Consider the following 23441-nt stretch of genomic DNA (forward strand, 5'->3'; position numbering starts at 1 on the left):
AGTTATTAAATCTCGATTATCAATTGTCATTTTAAGGCATAATTTGGAAATTAAATTGATTGAATAAATGAAAAACGAATTGTTAGGGAAACTACCTTTGATGTAGGGTAGAGTGTGAACAGAACCAGGATACAGTGTGCTGCAGAGCTAGTTGGTTGTTTCCACTATAGTGAGTGAGATTCATTTTTTAGAGAAGGATGGATTTTGACCATCCTTCAAAATCCAGGAACAGGAAAACTGGCCACACACACGCACACCTCCAAGGCAAACATCCACTTCATAACCTCCCATCACATTTTTATTTAACAGGTATCAGAGTAGCATTCACTAAGTGCAAAGCTCTGTGCCAGGGAGGGGCACAAAGATGAAAAGGCTCTGTAGAGACCCTCACGGGAGAGAGAAAGGGACACACAATAATGAAAGGGAACAAAAGGGGTAAGGTATGGGGACAGGGTGCCCAACCCTGCAGCGAAGAGTCCAGAGGGGCCCCTGCAACCCTGGGCGTGCCTGGGGTCAGAGGGTAGGGCAGGCAGCAAGCTTGGGGCGTCAGGTGTGGCGTGGCGGTGGGACCTGCTGTCCAGTCCCGGCCCGGCATCTCCATCAAGACTGGGGGCCTGCGGGTGCAGCAGGGGAGCTCTGCAGCAGCCAGGCCGGGCTTTTCCCCTTTCCTGCAGGTGAGGTTGCCTGGCCTCTGTACCTGTTTCCTCATCTGTTGAACGGATCAGTGGTGCCTACCTCACACAGTTATGATTATTAAGTTAATGTATGAAATTGCTTAAATGGAGCCTGGCTTACAAAAGTGCTACATTAATGAGGCCCATAAGGATGGTCTGAGTGACGACCTCAGGTTGTTGAGAGGGTCACAAAAATAACGCATTTCAGTAAGGATGGTACCTTATGCAGAGTAAGCACTCAAGTGTTTGGGTCTTTTCTAACTTCTTTATCTGAGACAAAATCCACATAACATACAATTGATTTAACCATTTTTTAAAGTGTACAATTCAATGGTTTTTAGCACATTCACAGTGTTGTGCAACCATCATCACTAGCTCCAGGATATTTCCATCACCCCAACAAGAAACCCGTTACCTGTTAGCAGTCAAACCCAACGATCCCTCCCTCCCCCAGCCTCTGGCAACCACTCGTCTGCTTTCTATGTCTATAGATTTGCCAGTTCTGGGCATTTCTTAAAAATGGAATCATATAATCTGTGGCCTTTTGTGTCTGGCTTCTTTCACTGGGCATATTTTGAAGGTCCGTACATGTTGCAGTATTACCGACCCAGGTTCTTAGACTCTAATCAACAGAAATTGATAAGAGGCCAGATGAGAAATTCAGGCAAGGCTTTATTGGGACTAGTGCTGCGGCAGGAGGGAGTGAAAACAAATCACAAGTTCCCTTGCTCGCTTCTTGGGTGGATGGGGGTGAGCAGGTCCCTTAAATGGGGCAAGGGTAGAGGCTGACCCATGGGTTGGGTTGGAGGGGTGGCTTAGGTGGTCTGCCCACCCCCCTCGTGGTGCTGTGTGCAGAGATCATGTGCAGTACCCTGCTTTTGCTCCCCACACCTCAGAAGTGGCAGTTGGGTTTTGGTCTTTTTGTATCATGTTGTTCATAATTGGCCACAACTGCACATATGTGCAGTTATTTTTCATCCCTTATGTAGTTTCTTACTCGAGGAGACACTTGTCCAGGTGTAAGCACTGCCGCAAAGGGTCCCAGGTCCCAGCCTGTCTCAGCAGCATGTGTCAATACCTCATTCCTTTCTATGACTAAATAATATTCCGTCGTTTGGATAGATCACCTTTTGTCTATCCATTCATCAGTCAATGGACATTTCAAATATTATTAATACTCCAGTTCTCAGGTTCTATAATTCCAAACCATGGCACCCTGTCTTTCAGGGACAAAGGATACAAAAAACACTGCCTCTATTAGCCCACGACTCTCTCGGGTTCCCTCTGGAGGAGGGAGCGCCTGTTCTCTGGGTGAGAACACAGCCCTAAACATGTGGAGACCTGCTGGAGACCCTACGGTTTACAGGAAAACCTGGGATCTATTACTCCAGATTCAAGGGCCACTGGGCCAACCTAAGAAATCCTGTCTTTTGCGGAGCCGGATGCTCTGCACCGTTTCCTCGCGGCCGCTCCCAGGACCCTCCAAGGGAGCGAGACTGTCGGGGTTTCCTGCTCGGGCGGATCCTCTCCCCGCGGGCCTCCGGCCACGTGGCGGCACCCAGCCAATCAGCGCGGGGCGTCCGTAGTCTTGGCAGCAGTTGCGCCAAGCTCTGCAAGTCACGGGTCTCTTGCAAACTTGGTATTACTGTTTTTCTGGTACCCCATACCCCCGCGCAAGCAAGCACACACAGACACACACACACACGCACATTCACACGCTCTCTTCAGCACCCGCTCCCGGCGCCGCGACCACGGACTATTCTTCTGAAGCGTACGAGGCTGTGTTCCGGTCTCTGCTCCGTAAGTTCACCCTAAGCTCCCGGGAATCAACGCCAGCTCCAGGAAGCCCTCAACCCCCGGGTGGACGGGTGCAAGTGGGGTGAGGGCTAGGACAGGGACGGATATCTCATTGTGTCGTCCTCTCTCTGGGTGCAGGGTTGCCAGGGAGTCGGGGGCAGGTCGTGCATGTTTCTCAGATTTCCTTGCCCGGTCTGGAGGAGCAGGCCGAGTTGCTTTGGCTTGGAACCAGCGGCCCAACCCATGGGCCCGGGAAAGGTGTCCAGGCCCTCTGGCTGGCCCTACTTCTTCGCTAGACATTAGTGTGTTCCGTATGGGAGAAGAGGCATGGAGAAGACCATCAATCTTCAAACTTTTGGTGATAGCTTGCTGTCTTTGACAAGCACTGCAACTTCAGAGGTGAAAGACAGATAAATGGATACTTACAGAAGAAGAAGGGATGAATACTGGGTCCAGGGGTGACATCCAGGAGTAAGAGGTCTGCTAAATGCAGAGGATGGGGAGGAATGGTTCCAAGGTCCTGGAGAGCTCTTTACACTGGAGCTTAAATTAAGGATACAAGGAGTTATCCAAGCCAAAAGGGGGAGGAAAGGTATTCCAGACCAAGGGAACAGCATGCACAGAGGCCCAGAGACATGGGGTCTTCAGAAAACTGCTGGTAGTTTGAGTGTTGCTGGAGATGAGAGGCAAGAGGGGTCAGAAGGGACAAGATCAGGAGAGATCTTGTGAGCCAGGAGATGGGGAAGCCACTGAGAATGACAGGATTGGATTGGGAGCGTCAGCAAATGCAGAGTCTGAATTGGCAAACTCACAATGTTGGGAGTGGGGCGATCTGGGACTGTCCCAAATTCCCAGGCCAAAGATACTGGGAGGTGAGGGAAAGGTGCCAGGCTAGAGGGCGCTGATTGGATGGGGAACTTGGAAAGAGTTCAGACTTGGTTGAGCTGGAGATCCTTGTAGGCCGTACAAGTTGAGATGCTTTAGGAGCAACTGTATGTAGAAAGTTGGAGCTAATTCCAAGTCATAAATATTGGTATGGGTGTCCTCTGCATATGGAGGGCCACAGAAATGAGAGTGGAGGAGAGTGTTTGGGGGGGGGGAAGAAAAAAGAGTGCCCAAGTGTAAGCCTGGAGGCTCCACATTTTAGGAGTGGGGAGGAAAAGAGAGGCCAAGAACAAGTGGCCAGAGAGGTAGGATGGAACTTAGGGAGAGATTTGTATCAAGAGCCAAGAGAAAAAGAGAATTTCAAGGAAGTATTGAATTGTCTCCAGACACCTGAAGGGCTGTCCCAGAAAAGAGGGAACAAATGTGTTTTCTGGGGCATCAGTGGGAGAGGACTAGGACCAAGGGTCGTAGAAATTCCAGGGAAACAAATTCTGGGTCAATATAAAGAAGTCTTTTCTAGCAGTTGGAATTAGGCCCTCACAATGTTAAGTAGAGAACACCCTGTCACTGGAGGTATACAAACAGGCGAAGTCCGCAGGGGCATTGTAGAAAGAGTTCCCTGGCCTGGGTAGGCAATGGGACTAGTTGGCCGCTGAGAGCTGGCCTCATTAATCCCTGGGGAACATTTTCACACAGGCTCTACCCACAACCACCTGGAGACCTCTTTTATTCTAAGAGCCCGCCTCACTTTCCTATCAACGGACAGAGCACCCCAAAGACCACTAGAATGCAAGCTCCATGGCATGGTGGGCCTGCAGCCTTCGCTCTCGAAGGGGAGGAGAGTGGGGGGAGGTTAGGGAGGAAACGGAGCCGAGCCCCAGCAAGGTAGCTTTGCAGGCCACTGTGAAAGAGGGTCGTTTATTCTAAGAGCAGGAGAAGCCATTTCAGTGAAGCCATTGCAGGGTTTCCGAGGGGGAAGGGATGCCTCTGGCTAAAGGCAGATCATGGATTCGGGGTCTAGGGGGGGCTCAAGTGGAAGGGGCGAGACCAGTGAGGGGCATATTTTGAGTGTGTTCCCAGGGGCTGCAGAGTACAGTGTAAACCCCTGAACCTGGCGCTGGAGATCACTCCAACTGTATTTTCCATTAACCTCGTCCTTCGCGCACAATGTGCTTCCAATTTGTGAAACTGTTTAGTAACCCTCAAGTCCCTAAACCCCACCCTGATCGATCCCCATGCTGGCCCCTCTATCCCTTGAAACCCGACTCCTTCTGAAAGCACACTCAATGTCCCCTCCTGCATGATGACCTCCCAGATCCCTCGGTCAGCGTCTCTCCCCTGACTGAAGCCACCTTGTGACCCCTCTGGTTACCCCACCTTGTTCTGTGCCAGCATACTGCCTGTTGGGCACCCAGCCAGTACCAAGCACTGGGTAACTTTCAGTAAATGCTGGTTTGATGAATGACTAAATTTTCAGTCGTACCGAACATCTTGTCCTCAAAGAAATGATAAATGGGTTGTTGAGAAGTACTTACTTCTGTCCACATTGATGTATACATACTTTAATTATTTTCTGACTATGAAAGGAATACACGGGCATTGTAAAGGGACTTAACAAATGTACTGACTGTTCACTTTGTGCCAGGCTGGGTACCGGGGATGCACAGGAAGTAAGACACAGTTCTTGACATTGGGAAAGTCACAGGCTGTTGGGAAAGAAAAGTGTCTTCATCCAGAAAAATATGGTAAATGCTATGAGGGGGCTAAGCGTAGGGGCTATGGGGACCAAGAGGGGCACAAGGGAGAGGCTGGGATGCTTCAGGGGACAGTAATGCCTGAGCTGAGCCTCAAAGGCTAAGCAGGGAAAATCAAGTGAACAGGGGAGAGACAGAAGCGTGTTTCAAAGACAGGAAAGAGCACGGTTTGGGGGGGTGGGCAGGAGGGGGGAACTATGCAACCACCGTCAGCTTAGTTTGGGTACAAATACAAGGTGAGGCAGAAGGAATGAGAGGAGCTGGAGAAATTAGAGGGGTTGGCAGGGGTGGGTGGGACAGGTGGGGCTAAGTTAAGGAGATTGAACTTTATTCTAGAGGCAGCTGGGAGCAATAGAAGGGTTTTAAGCAGGAGAGTTTTGGTTTTAGAAGGAAAATGATGGTGACAATATATTTTTTTTCTAAATTTTTTTAAAATTTATTTATTATTTATTTATTTATGTCTGTGTTGGTCTTCGTTTCTGTGCGAGGGCTTTCTCTAGTTGCGGCAAGTGGGGGCCACTCTTCATCGCAGTGCGCGGGCCTCTCATTATCGCGGCCTCTCTTGTTGCGGAGCACAGGCTCCAGATGCGCAGGCTCAGCAATTGTGGCTCACGGGCCCAGTTGCTCTGCGGTATGTGGGTTCTTCCCAGACCAGGGCTCGAACCCATGTCCCCTGCATTGGCAGGCAGATTCTCAACCACTGCGCCACCAGGGAAGCCCCGACAATATTTTTAATAATAATGCTGTATCCCTTCTGAATGTTAGAACATTCCCACACCTGTTATTCATTTGATCTTCATAATAGCTTCGGGAGGTTGCTAGACGAGAGTTTATATCATTTTAGGCATAAAAGAATTGAGACTCAGCAGGATTAGGTGACAGCCTGCGGTAATATCAAGTAATGGCTAAGAGTTGAGCTCTGGGGCTAGACAAACCGAAGTTCATGTCCCAGCTCTGCTACTAATCAACTGTGTGACCTTGGGCCTCTCTGGGCCTTGGTGTCCTTATCTGTAAAAATAGGTGTAAATCATGATGCCAACCTGTTAGGTCTGTCCACTTGTCATTCACTCACTCACCGAATATCTACTGAGCTCCCACTATATGTTGGCACTGTGGAGGTGCTGGGACTCCAGCAGGGAACAAGAGAGATGAGATCTCGGTTCACAGTGTATTGGAAAAAAATAAACCAAGTAATTGCACCAGGGGTTTCAAATGCAACTGTCTGCCTGAACCAAGCCCTTACTGAATGAAATGAGCTGCGTGTGAGACGATAGGGAATGGTGAGGCCTATGGCAAGCTGCAGAGCGCATGCCCCAGCCTAATGCAGTGCAAACTGGAAAAGTTTAAGCAAACAAGTGTGTCAAGCAAAACAGGACCCTAAGCCTCATTCAGTATGAGGGCTGCCAGTTTGCAACCCTTGATTTACATACTTATGATAAGTGGTCTGAAGGAAAAGTACAGAGATAACATGAGGATATAACACAGCCTGAAGCTGGAGAGGGAACATTTGTTCTGACACGCGGAGAATGAGGAGGAGCGAGGAGGGGATGGATGGGGGAGGGAGCATTCCTGGCAGAGGGAACAGCGTGTGCGGAACCCTTAGGCAGGATGGGGCTTGGATCATTCAGGGAACAGAGAGAACGCCAAGACGTCTGGACAGGGTAAGGAAAGACAGGCAAGTGATGACGCAGGAAAGGTTAGCAGAGGAGAGTCATGGGACTTTATTTTGAGGACTATGAAAAGTCATGGAAGTATTTCAAAATGGGGGGAGGGTAAGTATATAAAAAAATAATAACAGTGCACTTATTGTGAACAAACTGAACTGATTCTAAACATCTCCACCACTCAATAAGGTAGGTACCATCATTATCCCCATTTTACAGATGAAAAAATTGAGACCCTGCAAGGATAAGTGATCATGCCCCCAGTAAGCGGCAGGGCCGGAACTCAGACCGGAGCGTTCTGGCTGCAAAGCCTCTGCGCTTTATGGCACTAGGCTGCCTCAGATGATCAGACCAGATCAGAATGGCATTTTAAAAAGATCATTCTGATTGCCAAGGAGCACTGGGGGCGGGGGGGAGTGGGGTGGAGTAAGATTGGAATCTAAGAAGGTTCATGAGGAAGCATATAAATCTCTTAGCATAGTGCCTGCTGTTGGGAGTGCCCAGGCACATTAGATGTAATTATTCTCATCATCACAGCGAGGCAACAATAACGCCAGGCCTGGAACCCAGGGGCCCTGATGCCCAGCCTGGTGCTGAAGCATTTCTCCTTCCTGACTCCTTTGATCCTCTTCCTGAAAGGAACTCACCTTTTAACCCTCTTCCAGGGTTCTACCAGTCTAAGTCCTTGGTTGACGATGAAAACGCCAGCAAGGAGCCCGTGTTCAACCCTGAAGCGGTCATCGCCCACTGCTTCAAGCAGTTCAAGCAGGAGGACTTCCACCTGCCTCAGAGCCCCCGGAGGATCATCATCTTGCCTCGAAAGGAGGCTCTGATGCCCGTCAATCCCACCCCCCAACCCCAGGCTCCCCCCGAGCCCACCCTCAGCTCCAAAGCCCTGGAAGTTGGGGACATCCAAGAACAGCCAAAGGACCCAAGGGCCTGGCTGACCCAGAGGCTGAAGGTTCGGCAGGACCTGGAGTCATTTGGCAACGTAGAGAGGTGGCTGCAGAACAAGTCCAGACTCACGCCTTCGGAGGCCAAGGTCCTACACAAGAGCCACAAGGAGCACGAGGCCCGGTTGATGGGCCAGCTGGCCACTACCAGAGACACCAAGGTGAGCAGCCCGATTTGCCAGATGCAGACACTTCGGGTGTTAGGGGCATGCTGTCATTTCACTCCCTTGAATTAGGCAGGATGGGGATCTTTTACCCCCACCCCCACGCACCATCCCCCTCCCAGTCCCAGGGGAGCAAACAGAAGTCCTGAAAAGGTGTATTTGTTATCTATTGCTGCATAACAAATACCCGCAAGGTGACTTAAAGCAACAGATGTTCATTATGTCACTGTTTCTGAGAATGAGGAACCTGGGAGGAGCTTAGCTGGATGGCATGGCTCAGGCTCTCATCTCAAGATGCTGGCCTGGGCCACAGATATCTGAAGGCTTGACTGGGCAGGATGACCCGCTTCCAAGCTGGCTGCTGGCAGGAGGCCTCAGTTCCTGGCCACGTGGGCCTCTCCCAGGGCTGCTCGAGTGTCCTAACCACATGGTAGCCGGCTTCCCCCAGAGCGAACGGTCCAAGAGAGCAAGGAGGAGGCTGCAATGCCTTTTATGACCTCGTCTCAGGAGGTCTCAGTTTCAGAAGTTTCACACCATCACTTCCACTGCGGTCTGTTTGTCAGGAGCAAGTCACTAAATACTGCCCACATTCTAGGGGAAGGGGATTGAGCTCCACCTTAGAAGAGAGGAGGGTTGAAGAATTTGTGACTATATCTTAAAACCACCCTGGGAGGAATCATCCCTGGCATTCATCTGTGGGGCATTTTAAATACTCATTGTTCATTCATTGGTTCATTCATTTGTTGAGGGCCTATATGTGCCAGCAGGTGCTCACAAGGCTATTGTAAGGATCACAGTTGGGAGGTTGGAAGAAAATTTTTTATAAATTTGTATATGTATTTATATATATTATACATATAAGTCCCTTTTATAAATATGAAAACAGAAGCTCAGTGAGGCCTACATTGTCCAAGCCCATAGGGATAGTAAATGGCAGTCAGTAACCAAAGCCCTCATCTTCCAACTCTTTGCAATACAGACACTGTATGGGACATTTCCTTACAATACAGACACTTGAAATTTCTCCCAGTTCAGGTAAAGCTGGCATAAGAGGTAAGGTAACTTGGGTTTAAACCCAGCTCTGCTCCTTCCTAGCTGTATGATCTGGGCCTTAGTTTCCTCAACTGTTCAGTGGGGATAACCATTGTGCCTGCTTCCTAGGGCCGCTGTGACATCTAAACGGACTAATTTATATATGGTGCCTGAGACAGTGCTGAGCATATCGTGAGCACTCAATAAATGTTTGTCATTTTTATTATTATTGCAGACTTACGGATGTCATTTGGGTTGACCCCCAAACTTCAGCGTCAGTCCCTGGTGTAATCATAGTCAAAAGCCAACTTTCATGGGTCCAACACACGCTTTCCTGCCAGCAGCACAGCATCTAGGTATAAGCACAGGACTTGGGTTAGAAACCCAGCTCCACTGCTTACCTGCTGTGTGAGCCTGGGGAATTCACTTCATCTCTCAGCCTGTTTCTTCATTTGTAAAAAAAGGGAAACTAATACCTAATACCGAATTCACAGCATTGTTTTCTTCATTCAGCAAACCATTACTGCCTACCTGCAGAGGGCTGGGGGCTTTGTTGAGTACAAGGATAGGAGGTGGGGTATGTAGCTAAATAAGACATGGTCTTGCTCTCAAGGTGTTCCATGCTAGTGGCAGAGGTGCACACAGCAGATTAAGGACTCTACAGTTTGCCACAGGCCATGAATAGACTCTAGGACACTGAGGACCTATAAGCTAGGGAACGGCAAGGCCCTTTGTAAACTGTCAAGTGCTGCACCAAAGTAAAGGAACATTATTCCTAAGTACAGTCTCCCTCGGCACCTGTGGGGGGGGACCCCACAGATACCATCATCTGAAGATGCTCAAGTCCCTTATATAAAAGGGCAGAGTATTTGTATATAACCCACAAGCATCCTCCCGTATAAGGAGGATAAATCATATCTAGATTACTTAGAATATCTAATATAATGTAGATGCCATGTAAATAGTTATAAATACAATGTAAATTTTATGTAAATAGTTGACAGCCAACAGCCATGACAAATTCAAGTTTTGCTTTTTGGAACTTTCTGGAATTTTTTTTTGGAATATTTTCCATCTGTGGTTGGTTAAATCCGTGGATGTGGAGCCCATGGACCCGGAGGGCTAACTGTATTCCCGTTCACCCGGAAATGGAGGAGGAGTAGGATTTGGACAGGAAGAGAAAGGAGAGGTATTCCAGGCAGGAGGCCCAGCAGGGGCAGAGGCTGGGAGGTGTGGGCAGTGGGGGCCCAGGAAGCTCCGGCCAGGGGCATGTATTTGCACCGAGAGCCCAGTGTGATTATAATACTGACTGGTCTGACAGGAGAGATGTGGTTAAGAATGAAATTTTAGTTCTCATATTGTCCAAGCCTCTTGTTTCTCATGGGAAATTGGAGGCCCAGAGAAGCAAAATCTCCCAGGCGTCCCGTGGCAGGACGCACCTGCCGGAATCCAGCACTCCTTGCCCTCCACCTTGCTGTCTGGTCAGGGTGGCTCAGACTCTCTCTCTCCCATTTCTAACTCTGGGGATGAAGCTCCATCGGCCTGTCTCCCCCAAACTCTCCCCTTTACCCCACTCTCTTGCCTTTTTCAGAAGAAAAGCCTGCGACCCCTCCGCCGGCAAGTGCCCCAGCTACAACTGCCCGAACCCTCTGCCCTGTCGGCCTTGTACTCTTACCTGTGCAGCCACAAGATCAAGATCCAGGAGATATTTCACAAGGTGGAGCAGGGCAAGAACCAGAGGATCTCCAGGGAGGAGTTCATCAGGGCTCTGAAGGCGGTAAGCGCCTCCCCCGCCCCCGAGGCTGGCCTGAGGGTGGGGGGGTGGAGGGCGCCCATGCACCCCCCTCCCCCCACCACTGCCCCCTCCCCAGATCCTGCTCCGACTATCAGCCATATTACTTATAAAGCCAGACTGGAATATGTGGCTTAACCTGAGGCCCCATCAGACCCCTAAGGCCACCCTGCACCGGTCTGACCTTGAAAGGCCCTACCTGAGTGTGAGGTCTGCGGAGCCAGCCCCATAACCAGCCAGCTGCTTGGGGAATCACCCCAGAACTGAGCACAGAGAGAGCTGGGCCTTCAGTCCTGCCTCTAGTACCTTCTAGAACTTCTGGAACCATCATTGGCATATGACTCACCTGGGGTCTTGTTAAAACGCAGCTTCTGTCTCAGCTTCTGTCTTGTTAAAATGCAGCTTCTTGTTAAAACGCAGTGGAAGCGCGGAGTCCTAACCACTGGACCGCCAGGGAAGTCCCCCCAAGATGCTGCATTCTAACAAGCTCCCAGCGATGCCTATGGTACAGGTCCACGGACCACACTTTCACAGGTTATTCAAAAATTCAAATTAGTTGTAAAGAAATAAAAATCCAGTTCCTCAGTCACGCAGCTACAGTTGGAGTGCTCAGTAGTCACATGTGGTGAGTGGTTCCTCCACTGGATCCCTCAGACATAGATCATTCCCATCATTGTAGAAAGTTCTATTGGTCTAGCAGAGGTTTGCTAACTATGGCCCAGGAGTCAAATCCAGCCAGTCTCTTGTTTTTGTAAATAAAGGCTTTTTTCCTGTAAATAAAGTTTTATTGGAACACAGCTACACTCATTATTCTACATATCGTCATGGCTGCTTTCATGCTAGGAGGGCAGAGTTGAATAGTGATGACAGAGATCACGTGGCTCCCAGAGCCTAAAATATTTATTATCCGGCCCTTTCAAGAAAAAGTTTGCTGACTCCTGGTCTGGGTGAATGAAGCTTTTATATATTTTGAATACAAGATACCTTTTAAAAAAACTTTAGGAAGGGGAATGCTACATCTTTTATGGTCTTAAATCATCACCAGTTTTCACACTATCATTTTATGACATGTAATTATCTAAACAAAATTTCAAAGCATTTAAAACAACAAAAAATAAAGGGTTGTTAATCAATGTAACCAAAAAGATAAAACATTAAATCCTTTAGCACCAGGTGAGTTCTGATCTTCTTTAAGTAAAGCTCAGTGCATAATATCTACAGTCTAAAGAAGCTGACAAAGTTGTATTTCCTTTAAAACTTTTCTTCTTGAATATTCGGTATTGCTGGCAAGCATTTTACTTCTCTGAAGTTGCTCACCATCCTTAAAGGAGTAATGTGTATCCGATTTCTGATTCTATTTTACTTCAGCTCAGGGAGGCTTATGTGTCCCTCATGGACAAGGACAACAGACGTGAAACCCTTCTTCCAGTCCAGCACAGGAAGGCTGTCACTGAGATTGGAATGGAGTGGGGAGGGAGGCCAGAGGAAGAAGTAACAGACTCTGCAAAGATGACGATATGTCTGGACTGGGTTTTGAAGGAGGGATGGGAGTTTTTCAGGCAGGAAGTGGGAAATGTCTGAGTAAAGGCAGAGGGTGAGAACGTGTAGGGTGTGTTCAGGGCCCTGGGGAAGGGCTCTGAGCTCCTGGGCAGAGACCTTGGGTGTGAGCTGGGAGTGGCTGAGGATGAAACTAGACGGGGAGGTGAGGCCAGGCTGGCAAGGCCTTGGCCGTCCTGGCAGGACGTTTGGAGCCTGCCCGCCCACCTTGGGGCTTCTCTTCTCTCCTCAGGTTGGAGTCCCTCTGAATAGCCAGGAGGTGGAGGACATCGTGATCTATCTCAGCTCTCTGGGAAAGCACAACAGCATCACCGGGGATAACCTGGCCAGCACCTACAAGCAGTGGTCTTTGGCTCAGCAGAAAAGCACCCTGGCAACTGCAACAGAGTGTACATATCCACCTCCACCCCCGTGCCTCCACTTCCGCATCCTGGGAGCCAGTGTGGTGCAGGCAGCCTTGGCTCACTTGAGTGTGTTCTCCAGCTCTGGCTTACTGTAGGTGGGCCAAGCCTCCCTCTGGTATTTCCAGGCCCAGAGATCAACCGAGGGGTAGATATTCTCTTGAGTGCCCAGCTACCGGGTCGTTCAAAGATGAATGAGGCCCAACCCTGTTCTTAAAGGAGGATTCTCAAAGGGTGGTTTTAGCCCATCAAAGCCTACCTGATAGGCTGAAAACTGACCCAAACGGCAAGCCTTTCCATTTGTATGTGGGTCCAAGGCCTTCCCACTATTAATCTACGTATTATTGATAAAAAGTTAACTAGAATTCAGAAACTAGAATTAGTACATGTTTAGAGTTTACTGGAAAATCTACTTTGGTATTCTACTATCAGGGATATTAGTAGGGCTGCTGTGAACAGTTGTATAGGTTGTGCACAGCTCAAGTTCCATTTGCCAAGCTGTGTGCTTGTGAAGCCACATCTATCCAGACGAAGCACAGAGGCAAATTAGAAATGAAACAGCGGCAGCTCTACGTATGAATTTACAACACAGGGTACATCATGTTTTTTGTTTGTTTGTTTTTTGTTTTTTTATTGTTAGTGCCACTATTGTAAAAAAAAAAAAATTTTGAACAACTATAGATAAAATTAAAGCCCTCCCTTGACTACTACCCACCATTCCAGAGTCCTCCTCAAATATAAACACATCTCTCTTCTTCTAAATGAAACAAATCTTGCTTTGTCCCCACCCTCCAGGTTGGCAGGAATTTAATTTCAGACACGTTTGTGAGGGTGGACATGGGGGGACCTCCTGGCCCTCCCTGAGGTCATGTAAAAGCCCTAGGAGGACAGCAGAGGGGTTTCCTTACAGAGGTGAAGATGTGGGCGGGGTCTCTGGAGTTCAAGGTTACACTGAGCTGGGTGCTCAGCATCCTCACGGGTAGGTTCTTTTAGAGGCGGCTCCCTTAGAGCATCCCCTCCTCAGTCCCACAGGGTAGCGAGATTTCTTTTTTTTTTTTTTTAATTTATTTATTTATTAATTTATTAATTTTTTGGCTGCGTTGGGTCTTCGTTGCTGTGCGCGGGCTTTTCTCTAGTTGCGGCAAGCGGGGGCTTGCAGAGCACGGGCTCTAGGCGCACGGGCTTCAGTAGTTGCAGCACGCGGGCTCAGTAGTTGTGGCTCGCAGGCTCTAGAGTGCAGGCTCAATAGTTGTGGCGCACGGGCTTAGTTGCTCCACGGCATATGGGATCTTCCCGGACCAGGGCTCGAACCCCTGTCTCCTGCATTGGCAGGTGGATTCTTAACCACTGCGCCACCAGGGAAGTCCAGTAGCAAGATTTCTGACCTCCAGTCTCAACAAGCCTCCAGGCCGAGGCACCGTCACCCCAGGCACAGTCTCCATCCCTCTCAGAACCCCAGGGAACCTGAGTGCCCCCACTGTAATGAGATCCTATACCCTTTGTGTCTGGTGCATCCTTGAGGTCTCCTCGAGTTGGGTGGGCTTTCCCACCCACACTCCTTTTGCCTTTTCATTATGCATTACCGAAGCTTATCGTTATCTGCGTAGTTGGCTGCAACTATGCAGCAACAATTGGTGAATGATCAGAGTGCACCATGGTACACGTTTGCAGCAAAGGTATTTGGGACCTATTATTTCCTAAGAGCCAAGAGCAGGTATCTGCTTGGCCAGTGCTAGCTCAGTGTCCTCACTGAGTTCCTTTTCCCTGGAGAGCAGCAGTGGGTAAGGTAAGCGGACTTGGGTATCTCTTGCTTTGCTTAAAAGGGCAGCAGCATCAAGAGTCTGGACGCCTGGCTTACAAGGGAGAAGGCGGTGGCTTTGGGGCACCCCCTGTGGGCTGCGAAGCTTTACCCTCATTTACCCACAGCATTAGGTCATTTTCTCCTTCCAGTCCCGGGAGGTCAGGGCTACTATTCATGCTTTGCAAGGAGGAAGCTGAAGCTCGGAGAGGCTGAACACCTGTCCACAGTCTCAAAACTAGAAGGTGGCAGGGCCAGGATTTCATTTCTGCCCGGGACAGTGGAGGCCTGGAAACAGGATGCTAGAGGATGAGAATGGCAACAGGAGGGCTGTGGCCATGGTGCAGGTGACAGAGGAGGTGGCCACAGCGGAAACGGAAGAAGGGACACCTTCAAGGTGCACCTCAGATGGCACTGACCGGACACGTGGGCACCTGCTTGTTGACACTGGTTAACTGCTTGATGGATTCCATGGCTGGGCTCCCTCTCAGTTCCTCCTTCCTCTGTCTCTTCCCTCTGCTCCTAGACTACAGATCTGCCAAGGACAGTGGTTCCCCACAGAGTCCATCCAAGAAGCAGCAGGTGAATTTAGCCCCAGAGCCTCTCAAGATGGACCTGCTGACCGTGCCCGTGGTCGACACCGAGATGGAGGCACGGCCCATGACCCTGGAGGAGATGGAGGATGTGGGCAAGCGGTACCGCGAGAAGAAGCGGCAGAGCAAGGTGCCCCCGCCAACAGGGGAGGGATGGGGCTTGGAGACTGGGTAGGCCTGGGTTCAAATCCACTGCCCCTGCATCACCTTCTGGCCGGGGGAGCTCTTAGGGGGCTTCCTTACTTCCCTGTTCCCTCTTCTGTACGTAAGAATGGCACTTACCTCACAAGGTTTCTGTGAAGATAAAATGAGATGATGCATCTGAAAGTATCGAGTTCCCTTCCTCCAACTCTTTAATTATGACTTCGCATCCTGAGACCAGGGCTGCATCTTCATCACAGCTGGAATCCAAGAACCTGGCCTGGGGCCTGGCGCTGAGTAGACACTCCAGAAACAATGTGACGAGTGAAGGAAGGGAATAACTGATTACATGAGTTAATTTTCATCCAATAAATATTTATCGAGAGCCTGTGATGTGTCAGGCACTGTTCTAGGTGCTGCCTAGAACAAAACGGCCCCAGGCCCCAGGAAGCTGAGAGTCTAGTCAGGGAGGCAGACAGTACTAATATAATACTATCCCAAGCCAGACTTCAGAACCTGCATTCTTTGCCGTCGCCCCTCACGGGGGCCTGGGGGGAGAGGTAGATGAGGCTCTATGTCTGCCTTGGGCCAGGAGGTGAGGAGGAGTGAGTGCCAGTCTCTGCTCTCTCCACAGCTCACCATCCCCTCCATCCAGTACACGGAGCAGTGCCGCCTGGTGCACAGCGGGAACAAGCACTTCGATGAGCACTGCCTCCCGTCCACCATCCACGGGGAGATGGAGGCCGTCATCAACAGGTCGCGCACCCGCACCTTTCTGGTCTACCTGCAGTGCTGGAAGCTCTGCAAATCCTACGGCCTCCCGCTGACCGAGGACGTCCTCGTGAGAGGTAAGGGCCTCGGGGCTGGTCCTCGGGAAGGTGCCAAGGGGGCCCACAGCCAGGGCGAGGATGGCGTCCACCTGAGGTCTGTCCTTCTCCAGCCGACACACATCCAAGCACGCCACTGCGGCCTGTGGTGGGGACACTGCGGGGCCGGGCGGGGGCGGGGGTTGGTGGTGGAGGGAGGAACAGCCCCGCCTGGTTCGCTGTTAGATGGGATTTTACAGCCCTGCAGGGCTGCAGGCTTCACAGGCCTGGAGGTCCGGGTTCCCCAGTCTAGAGCAGGAAGCACCAGGACAGGAGTTCCGGGTGAGGGAGCCAGAGGTTGGGCACAAAGAAAGGATCCCGATTTCAGAGACGGAGCCTGGCTGGAAGTGGTAACTGCTATGACGCATTGGGTGTTCCAAACCACTTGTCTAGGCCAGGCCTGTTTCTTGGTGCTTCTGCCACACGGAGGGAAGAAGGCACCGGGAGACAGGTTCTGCTGAGGCCCTTTGCTCTCTGCTCAGACCACAGGTCTCCACCCTATGATTTCCTACTGGTTCTGCCTTCTGCGTCGGGGAAGGATTGTGTTTTCACACATCCAAGCAGATCTGAACCCTCCACATCTCTGGATGTGTGCTTCTGAGACATGGGACAGGGGAGTGTCCCCATAACCCCCTGGTGACCATGTAGCAATGCCGGCTTCCCAAATTTATGAATTTATATATTTAATGGGCAGGTCGCTGTCTGTGCTTTAAAAACACGGAGTAAGCTGCACTTGAGGGCAGAGGTTTTCCCATAGGAACTCTGCAGAAAGGAGCTGTGGCCATACTGGGCACGTGGTTTTCTCAGAAAAGGGGGCCCCCAGAGAGTAGTGTGACTTACCTGAGAACAAGAGTTAACAGTCACAATTGATTGTTTCCATCTTTTCCCCCAGATGGAGGGAAACATGTGCTAAATGTACAGGGCCTTGGGTCTTGTATTAGTTTGCTAGAACTGCCGTAACAAAATACCACAGACTGGGGGCTTAAACAACAGAAATGTATTTTCTCACAGTTCTGGAGGCTAGAAGTCCAAGATCAAGGTGCCGGCAGGGTTGGTTTCCTCTGAGGTCTCTCTCCTTAGCCTGCAGATGGCCACCCTCTGGCTGTCTCTTCACATGGTCTTTTCCATGTACACATGCACCCCTGCTGTCTCTCTGTGTGTCCAGATTTCCTCTTCTAAGGACACCAGTCAGATTGGATTCAGGCCCATCCTAATGGCCCATTTTAGCTTAATCACCTCTTGAAAGGCCCGATTTCCAAGTACAAATTCTGAGATTCTGGGAGTTAGGGCTTTAGTATATGAATTCGGGGGGACACAAGTCAGCCCATAACAGGTCTATACAAGGGGAAGTGGCCAAGGGCCTTCAGGAACACAGGCCAACCAGCCTAAATGGTCATTGTCTCCTGCACATGCTGCACACCCCTGGCTTGGGCGGCCACTTGCTGCCCGCCTGGGCTGGGAGGGCAGAGACAGCAGGAGACCCCACAGCTCTGGACACCAACTTTTCACCAAATCATCGTTCCTTCCTGCTCCCTCGGGGAGCCTTGTCTTCCTGGATCATTTACATCCCCTGGTCTTGGCTAGCGGTGGAGCTGCAGCTGTGTCTTCTAAAATACCAGCGTGCTTGCCAGGCACCCGAAGGCTCCTGTGGGCTAGGTCTTTCCCCCGGACGTGCCCCTTGGTCTGTCCCCACCAGAGGATTTAGCCTCTACTGATTCTCTCCGCCACTGGCTTTTGCTGGCTCCTGGGTCCGCACACAGGTGAGCTTCACCTGTCTGCAGGATCCCACCACGCATGGGCACATGGGAGCATCTGTGGGTGGGCTTCCTTTTGCTTCTGATTGGTCTAGACGGAGAAGACGCTGGTCCATCTCTGACCACTGTCCTGGCCACTTGGCTGTCCTTATGACAGAGGCGTGATCGGCTGTGGCCCAAGAAGCACAAACATGGGGATTTCCAGGTCTGTGTTCAAGGCTACAGCTTGTGTTCAAGGTCTCAAGCTTATGGGCCGGAACTCCAGAACATCGAGGCATTTCCCGTCCCCACTGAATATAGCTTTATTATTTTTCTCCCCCTGATTTTATAGATAATCCATGCTCACTTATATTTTTTGAAAACATAAAAATAAAAATCCCCCCAGCCTGAGTTGACCAGCAATAATATTTTAGTGACTGTCCTTTCACAAGGACAGTCTTTCTTTACTATTTACACAAAATTATTTATGTAAATCATTTTTTAAAGTCATGTGTGTATATATATATTTTTTTAATGTAGTTTTCAAAAATCATTTAAACCTTTAAAAAATGTTGACATTGCCCGTCTCCTCCTTCCCTCCCCTCCCTTCTCAGCTCCGCAATCCCTGCCCTCCCCGCCCCAATAACCAGCATTAATAACCTGGAGAATAACCCTCCATCACTGTGTCCAGAACACGAGATGTTTGTGTGTTACCATCTTAGGACAAGCCCTGCTCAGCAGTTGCAGGAGGGTGGAGCCCCAGCCCAGAGCTTCTTATGTTCTGCACGAGGAGAAAACTGCCATCGACTGGGTCTAAGTGAATCTAGTGAAGTCTTGGGTGAGGCCTCCCTTCCTCCTCCTGGGACTCCTGACCAGGACACCCCTGCAGAGTAGGCTGTGGGGCAGCACTCCGTCCTAACTGCCCCCAGGCCTCGGGGCCACTGCTGCCCTAGCTGTGAACAGGCACCCTTATCTGCGGTCCTGTGAGCGGTACTGCGCCAGCTGCGCTTCCCGACAGCGTGCTGCGGTGATGCACACACCACCGTAGGGGGGGCTGGGAGAGGGCCTGGGGGACGCTCTGCACTACTGTTTGTAACGTGCTGTGAATCTACAGTGATTTAACAATAAAAAATTTTTAAATGTATATAAGAAAAATCTTTTCAAACAAAAATGTGAATTTATTAAAACAAATAACCCCCTGCTCTGCCCCAAAGGCTCGGTCTGGGGAGGGGTCTTGGGCTGACAGGCTGTATTTCTCTTGCTGCTCACAGCCCTGATGTACCCGGGGGACAAGATCATTTTGCAGAAGGACCAGGTGCGTCCAATCCGGCAACCGGGAGGCTACTACTCAGACCTGAAGATCTTCAGTCCGAACCTGGCCCTGCTCCGATCCCAGGGCATTTCCAAACCTGTGGCTCAGAAGCCTGACAAGCTGAGTGTTGGCCCCCTCCTCCCCTGCCTGTGCTCCTGCCCCACTGCTGCCCCTTTGCTGGGGGGCTGGGGGTCACGTTGTGCCAGTGTCTGTGTCCTAACCTGGCATGTCCAACCCAACTGATCACCATGGACTGGCCACGTGTCCCCGGGCGCATATCTCTGCAGCCGCCTTGCCTCGTTCCCACGCGGCCACCCTCCTGACCACATCCTATGTGACCTCATGCTCTCTGGAAAAGGTTAAAAAGAGGGACTTCTTAGAGAAACGGGGGAGGCCCCTTCACAAATTATGGGCTGGGTGTCAGGGCCCCTGCAGAGGACAGTGATGGCAGCCCCTTCTCTGGCAAGAGGTGGGCTTGCAGCCCCCCAGGAGGAGAACAGAACTCTGCACTGGGGCCTCCCCCTGACCCTCAGATCCCAAGTCCTCTCTAAGAAAATGCCCTCCTTTGTCAGGAGGTGACCCCAGGGCAGGCTATGAACCAGCATCAGTGGTGACTGCAGACTGGAGAACGGCAGCATCCCTGCAGAGCGGGGGAGGAGGGGGCAGCTGACCAGATATCATGAGGGGGGGAGGGGCCCAAGAGGGAACCACACCGTAGGTCACTGCCAGCTGCCTGTAGGGTAGTCTGGCCAGAACAGCGGGGGTGGGATGCAGCAGAGCCGAGTGGAAATCCAACAGGCCAGCGGTTAAATGGACAAGTTACCTTACTCACTGAGCCTCAGTATGTTCATCTGTAAAATGGGCACAACAGCTATACCACACACAGTGAGGACCAATGAGAAATGCAAGTAAGCTTCTTAGCAGTTAGCACTTCAGCACTGATTGTTGTTGTTGTAGCCTGCCCCGTCATGGCGTTCTCCAGTGCAGGAGTGGGCTAGGTCTGCAGGTGGGGCTGTCCACAGCCCTGGTTGGGAAGAGCTGAGCACGAACCGGGCAGGTTGTGGCCTCGAGAGTCCTTTCTGATCCCCTAGTGACTGCCTTCCAGCCCCTGAGTGGCTGCCACCAGTTCCTGAGCCATGAACCTAGGGAACCTGAGAAAGTGACTTTTGTCCTGCTTAGGTGGGCCACAGTTATAAAGGATAGAGGTCCCCCGGGGCAGGGGTGGACTGGTTTCATTGGCTTCTTTGAATGCATTGTGAAAGATTCTGGAGCCAGATGCAGGCTTGCTGGGAAAGTGTGCCGTGGTAATTAGTGATGTCTGCCAGGCCTGAGGTTTGGGGCGTTAGCTTTCACCACCCTTGTCCTCAAGGCTGGATTCAGCTCTGGAAGACAAGTGGGAGTCAGGGGCCCCAAAAGGATTCAGATTACTGAGCATGTCTCATAACCATCTGGGAGGTCTCTGTGCTGGGAAATGAGAAACGCGAGGCTCCACAGGGGGAGTGACTTGCCCCAAGTCACCCAGCCAGCCAGGCCTTGAGCCCAGGGCTGTCATCCTGTCTGCCTGACCAATAGGGGCCCAGAGGTCTAGACACCCCAGCGCACTGTGTGTTCCACTGGAGCATGGGGGACAGAGTCAGGGCCCCACCCAGGTAGAAGAAGTTCTCCTTTCAGAGCTCTGGTCTGGACTCAGAGGTAGACCCCCTGTCACACTGACCTACTCCCCAAAGCCCCACTGACCTAGATTTCCTGTCTCCTGACAAGATACCTCTCTCTCTCTTCTCCACTAGGAACATGCTGAAGAAAATCAAGAAAGTCAGCTTTAAGAAGTTTGAGGAATTCACCAGGTCTGTAGTGATCATCTAACTCTGGGAGGGGGGCGGGTAGGAGGAAGGTGCCCAGGACTCGCATGTTGCAGGGTACACGGTAGCACAGCATCTGGGACTCAGTGCCCAGGAGCTGAGGGGCATAAAATGACACTTAGGAGTGCTAGGCAGACCCTGCTCTCCAGATGTTAACTCACGTAAATCCTCTCAACAACCCTATGAAGTTACTCTTAGCATTCCCATTTTGCAAAAGAGGAAACTGAGGTACGGGAAGTTTGACTATCTTGCTCAAAGTCACATCTCTATTAAGTGGTGGAGCAGGGATTCGGACCCAGCTGTGCTGGCTCCAGAGGCTGCATTCCGAACAGCACATTAAAATGCCTCTGCAGAGCAGGCGGTGTGCACTTAAGAGTTTGGGTTTAGAGGCAGCAGACTGGCAGTCAAGCCTGTGCCCTGCCACTTGCTGGCTTGTGTGGCCTTGGGGAAACAACTCAGCCTCCTTAGGCCTCCGGGTCCTCGCTGGTGAGGCAGATGGGACAACGGAGCCCACCGCACAGCACTGTCGGGAGGACTGAGTACTAGAGTGCTTAGCACGGTGCTGCACCTCCACTCTGCTCACAGCGGGCGGGCTCCGCTGGGAAGCAGCCCCGTCCGCCACCTGTCTCCATGACAACCGTCCCGGTGTCTTCTCCTTCTCCAGGAAGCTGAAGGCGAAGAGGCCCAGTGGTCCGCAGCTAACCCATCCCAATTTCTTCTGGCCGGGTCACCTCCTGGACAAGCTACAGCTCTACCTGCCCACTGTGACCGTGGACCGGAGCCTGGCGCTCTTCAGTTGTGTCCAACACCGGTCCCAGGCCTACTCAGCCACCTACCATCCCGACCACTGGTGGCCCATTAAGGACATGAACTACATGACCTATTCCTATTACGATGCCCTCAAGATCTACCACATCAACTAGACTGGCCCAAGGGTCGCCAAACCTAGCCATCCTGGGGCCGGGGGCCAGTGTAGCTAGCAGCCCAGAGCCATAGACACAGGGAGGGTATCAAAGAGCCAAACAAGAGAAGTCGTTTCAGTGGGAAGGCCCGGGCCAGCTCTCTCCAGACTCAAAGTGTGCAGTGTCTCAGAGGGTGGGTGTGTCCAGGGAAAGATGTGGGTTTTGAGCATTTCCCTCTCCTGACCTCTGTCCTTTTGAAATAAACCACGTTGGGGTTTTTCTCATGTCACCTGTGATCCAGCTGATGTGATTTCCTGCTCAGGAGCTGTGGCCAGAGGGATGTTGGCAAGCTGGGGTCCTGAGCCTGGGAAGAAAACACACATTGCCTGGGGTTTTGACAGGGATGCCTGCATGGCACCTCCAGCCTCTCATCCTGGATCTCAGGGACCCCCAGGAAGCAGCAGGCAGTGTGGGTACCCCTGCGCCCTCCTCTTGAAATGTGTCCCTCATCCCCCAAAGAATGAGCCATTTGGATCACTACTTCCAAAACTCTTGGGCCTTTCACAAGTGCAAGCACACTGGTTCATGAGCCCTTCCCCTGATTCACCCACCTGACCCCACATCAAGACCTTTTCCTTCACAACACACACCCTGTGGGCTGCTGTTAGCACAGTGCCTCCGTGCTCAGCATCCCAGTTGACTTCCACAGCCCACAGGGCAAGCAGGATTCGTGAGATGTGGTGCAGTCTCAACCCTACGGCTTGCCAGCTGTGTGATCTTGGACAAGACATTCCCTTCACATTTCACGTTTCACGTCTCTGGGTCTCCTCAAACTCCCCTTAACAGTCAAAATCTCACGAAGGAGCTGTCAACACTCGCTCCCTTCCCTTCTCACCCATCACGAAGTCAACAACACCATCCACTTCAGCTTCTGTCTCCATCTGGCCCTGAAACTACTCTACCGCAGATCACTGATGACATGATATCGCTATTGTGTTCGGGCTCTGGAATCAAGGGACTTTTTTTTTTTCCCTCTCTTGAAATTTGATTTTCACAATAATCTTAAAAACAAAAGCTAAAATAAAGAACAATTTTAAACGAGGCAGTCTAGCCTAATGGTTAGAAGTGTGGTGTTTTTGTTTTTTTGTTTTTTGGCGTCAAATCTCCATACTTCACTCTCTACATATGTAAAATGGGGAAACTAATAGAACTACCTCATGGAAATGTGCGAGGCCCACTGAACGAGAGCTGTTACAGTCTCATTGCTATTTATAAATTCACGTGAGAGAATTATTAAAATGTCGCTGTTTTGTTCCCTCCTGGCCACTAAGAGGAGCACTTCGGAAGAAGAAACGCGGGCGGCAGTAATCTAAAAGCTGGATTATCCTCCGGAGGGGCGGCTTCAATTCCTGGCGGAAGTGGATGGCTCCTCACCAGGTCTTAGAAGCTCAAAACAAAATTCCAAATTTTTACGTAGTCCCAACGGCAGGCATGAAAATTTTTAGCGCTACTCCTAGATATTAACATCTAGGAAAACACAGGTATTCTCGAATTTTTTCACTGT

At 50.8% G+C, this 23441-nt stretch overlaps 1 protein-coding gene across 1 annotated transcript; it reads left to right on the top strand.

Annotated features, from left to right (window-relative positions):
- Nucleotides 1-416: 416 nt before the first annotated feature.
- EFCAB12 (EF-hand calcium binding domain 12) lies at nucleotides 417-22979 on the top strand. Its single transcript, XM_057554929.1, has 11 exons — nucleotides 417-440; nucleotides 582-674; nucleotides 2261-2474; nucleotides 7440-7888; nucleotides 10515-10700; nucleotides 12505-12661; nucleotides 14998-15194; nucleotides 15840-16053; nucleotides 19076-19235; nucleotides 20904-20960; nucleotides 21640-22979. Exons 1-11 carry the CDS (start codon nucleotides 417-419, stop codon nucleotides 21896-21898), a joined length of 2010 nt encoding a protein of 669 aa, XP_057410912.1. The 3' UTR covers nucleotides 21899-22979.
- Nucleotides 22980-23441: the final 462 nt, after the last annotated feature.

The sequence above is a fragment of the Balaenoptera acutorostrata genome, chromosome 10, assembly GCF_949987535.1.
Source record: "Balaenoptera acutorostrata chromosome 10, mBalAcu1.1, whole genome shotgun sequence".
Lineage (NCBI taxonomy): Eukaryota > Metazoa > Chordata > Mammalia > Artiodactyla > Balaenopteridae > Balaenoptera > Balaenoptera acutorostrata.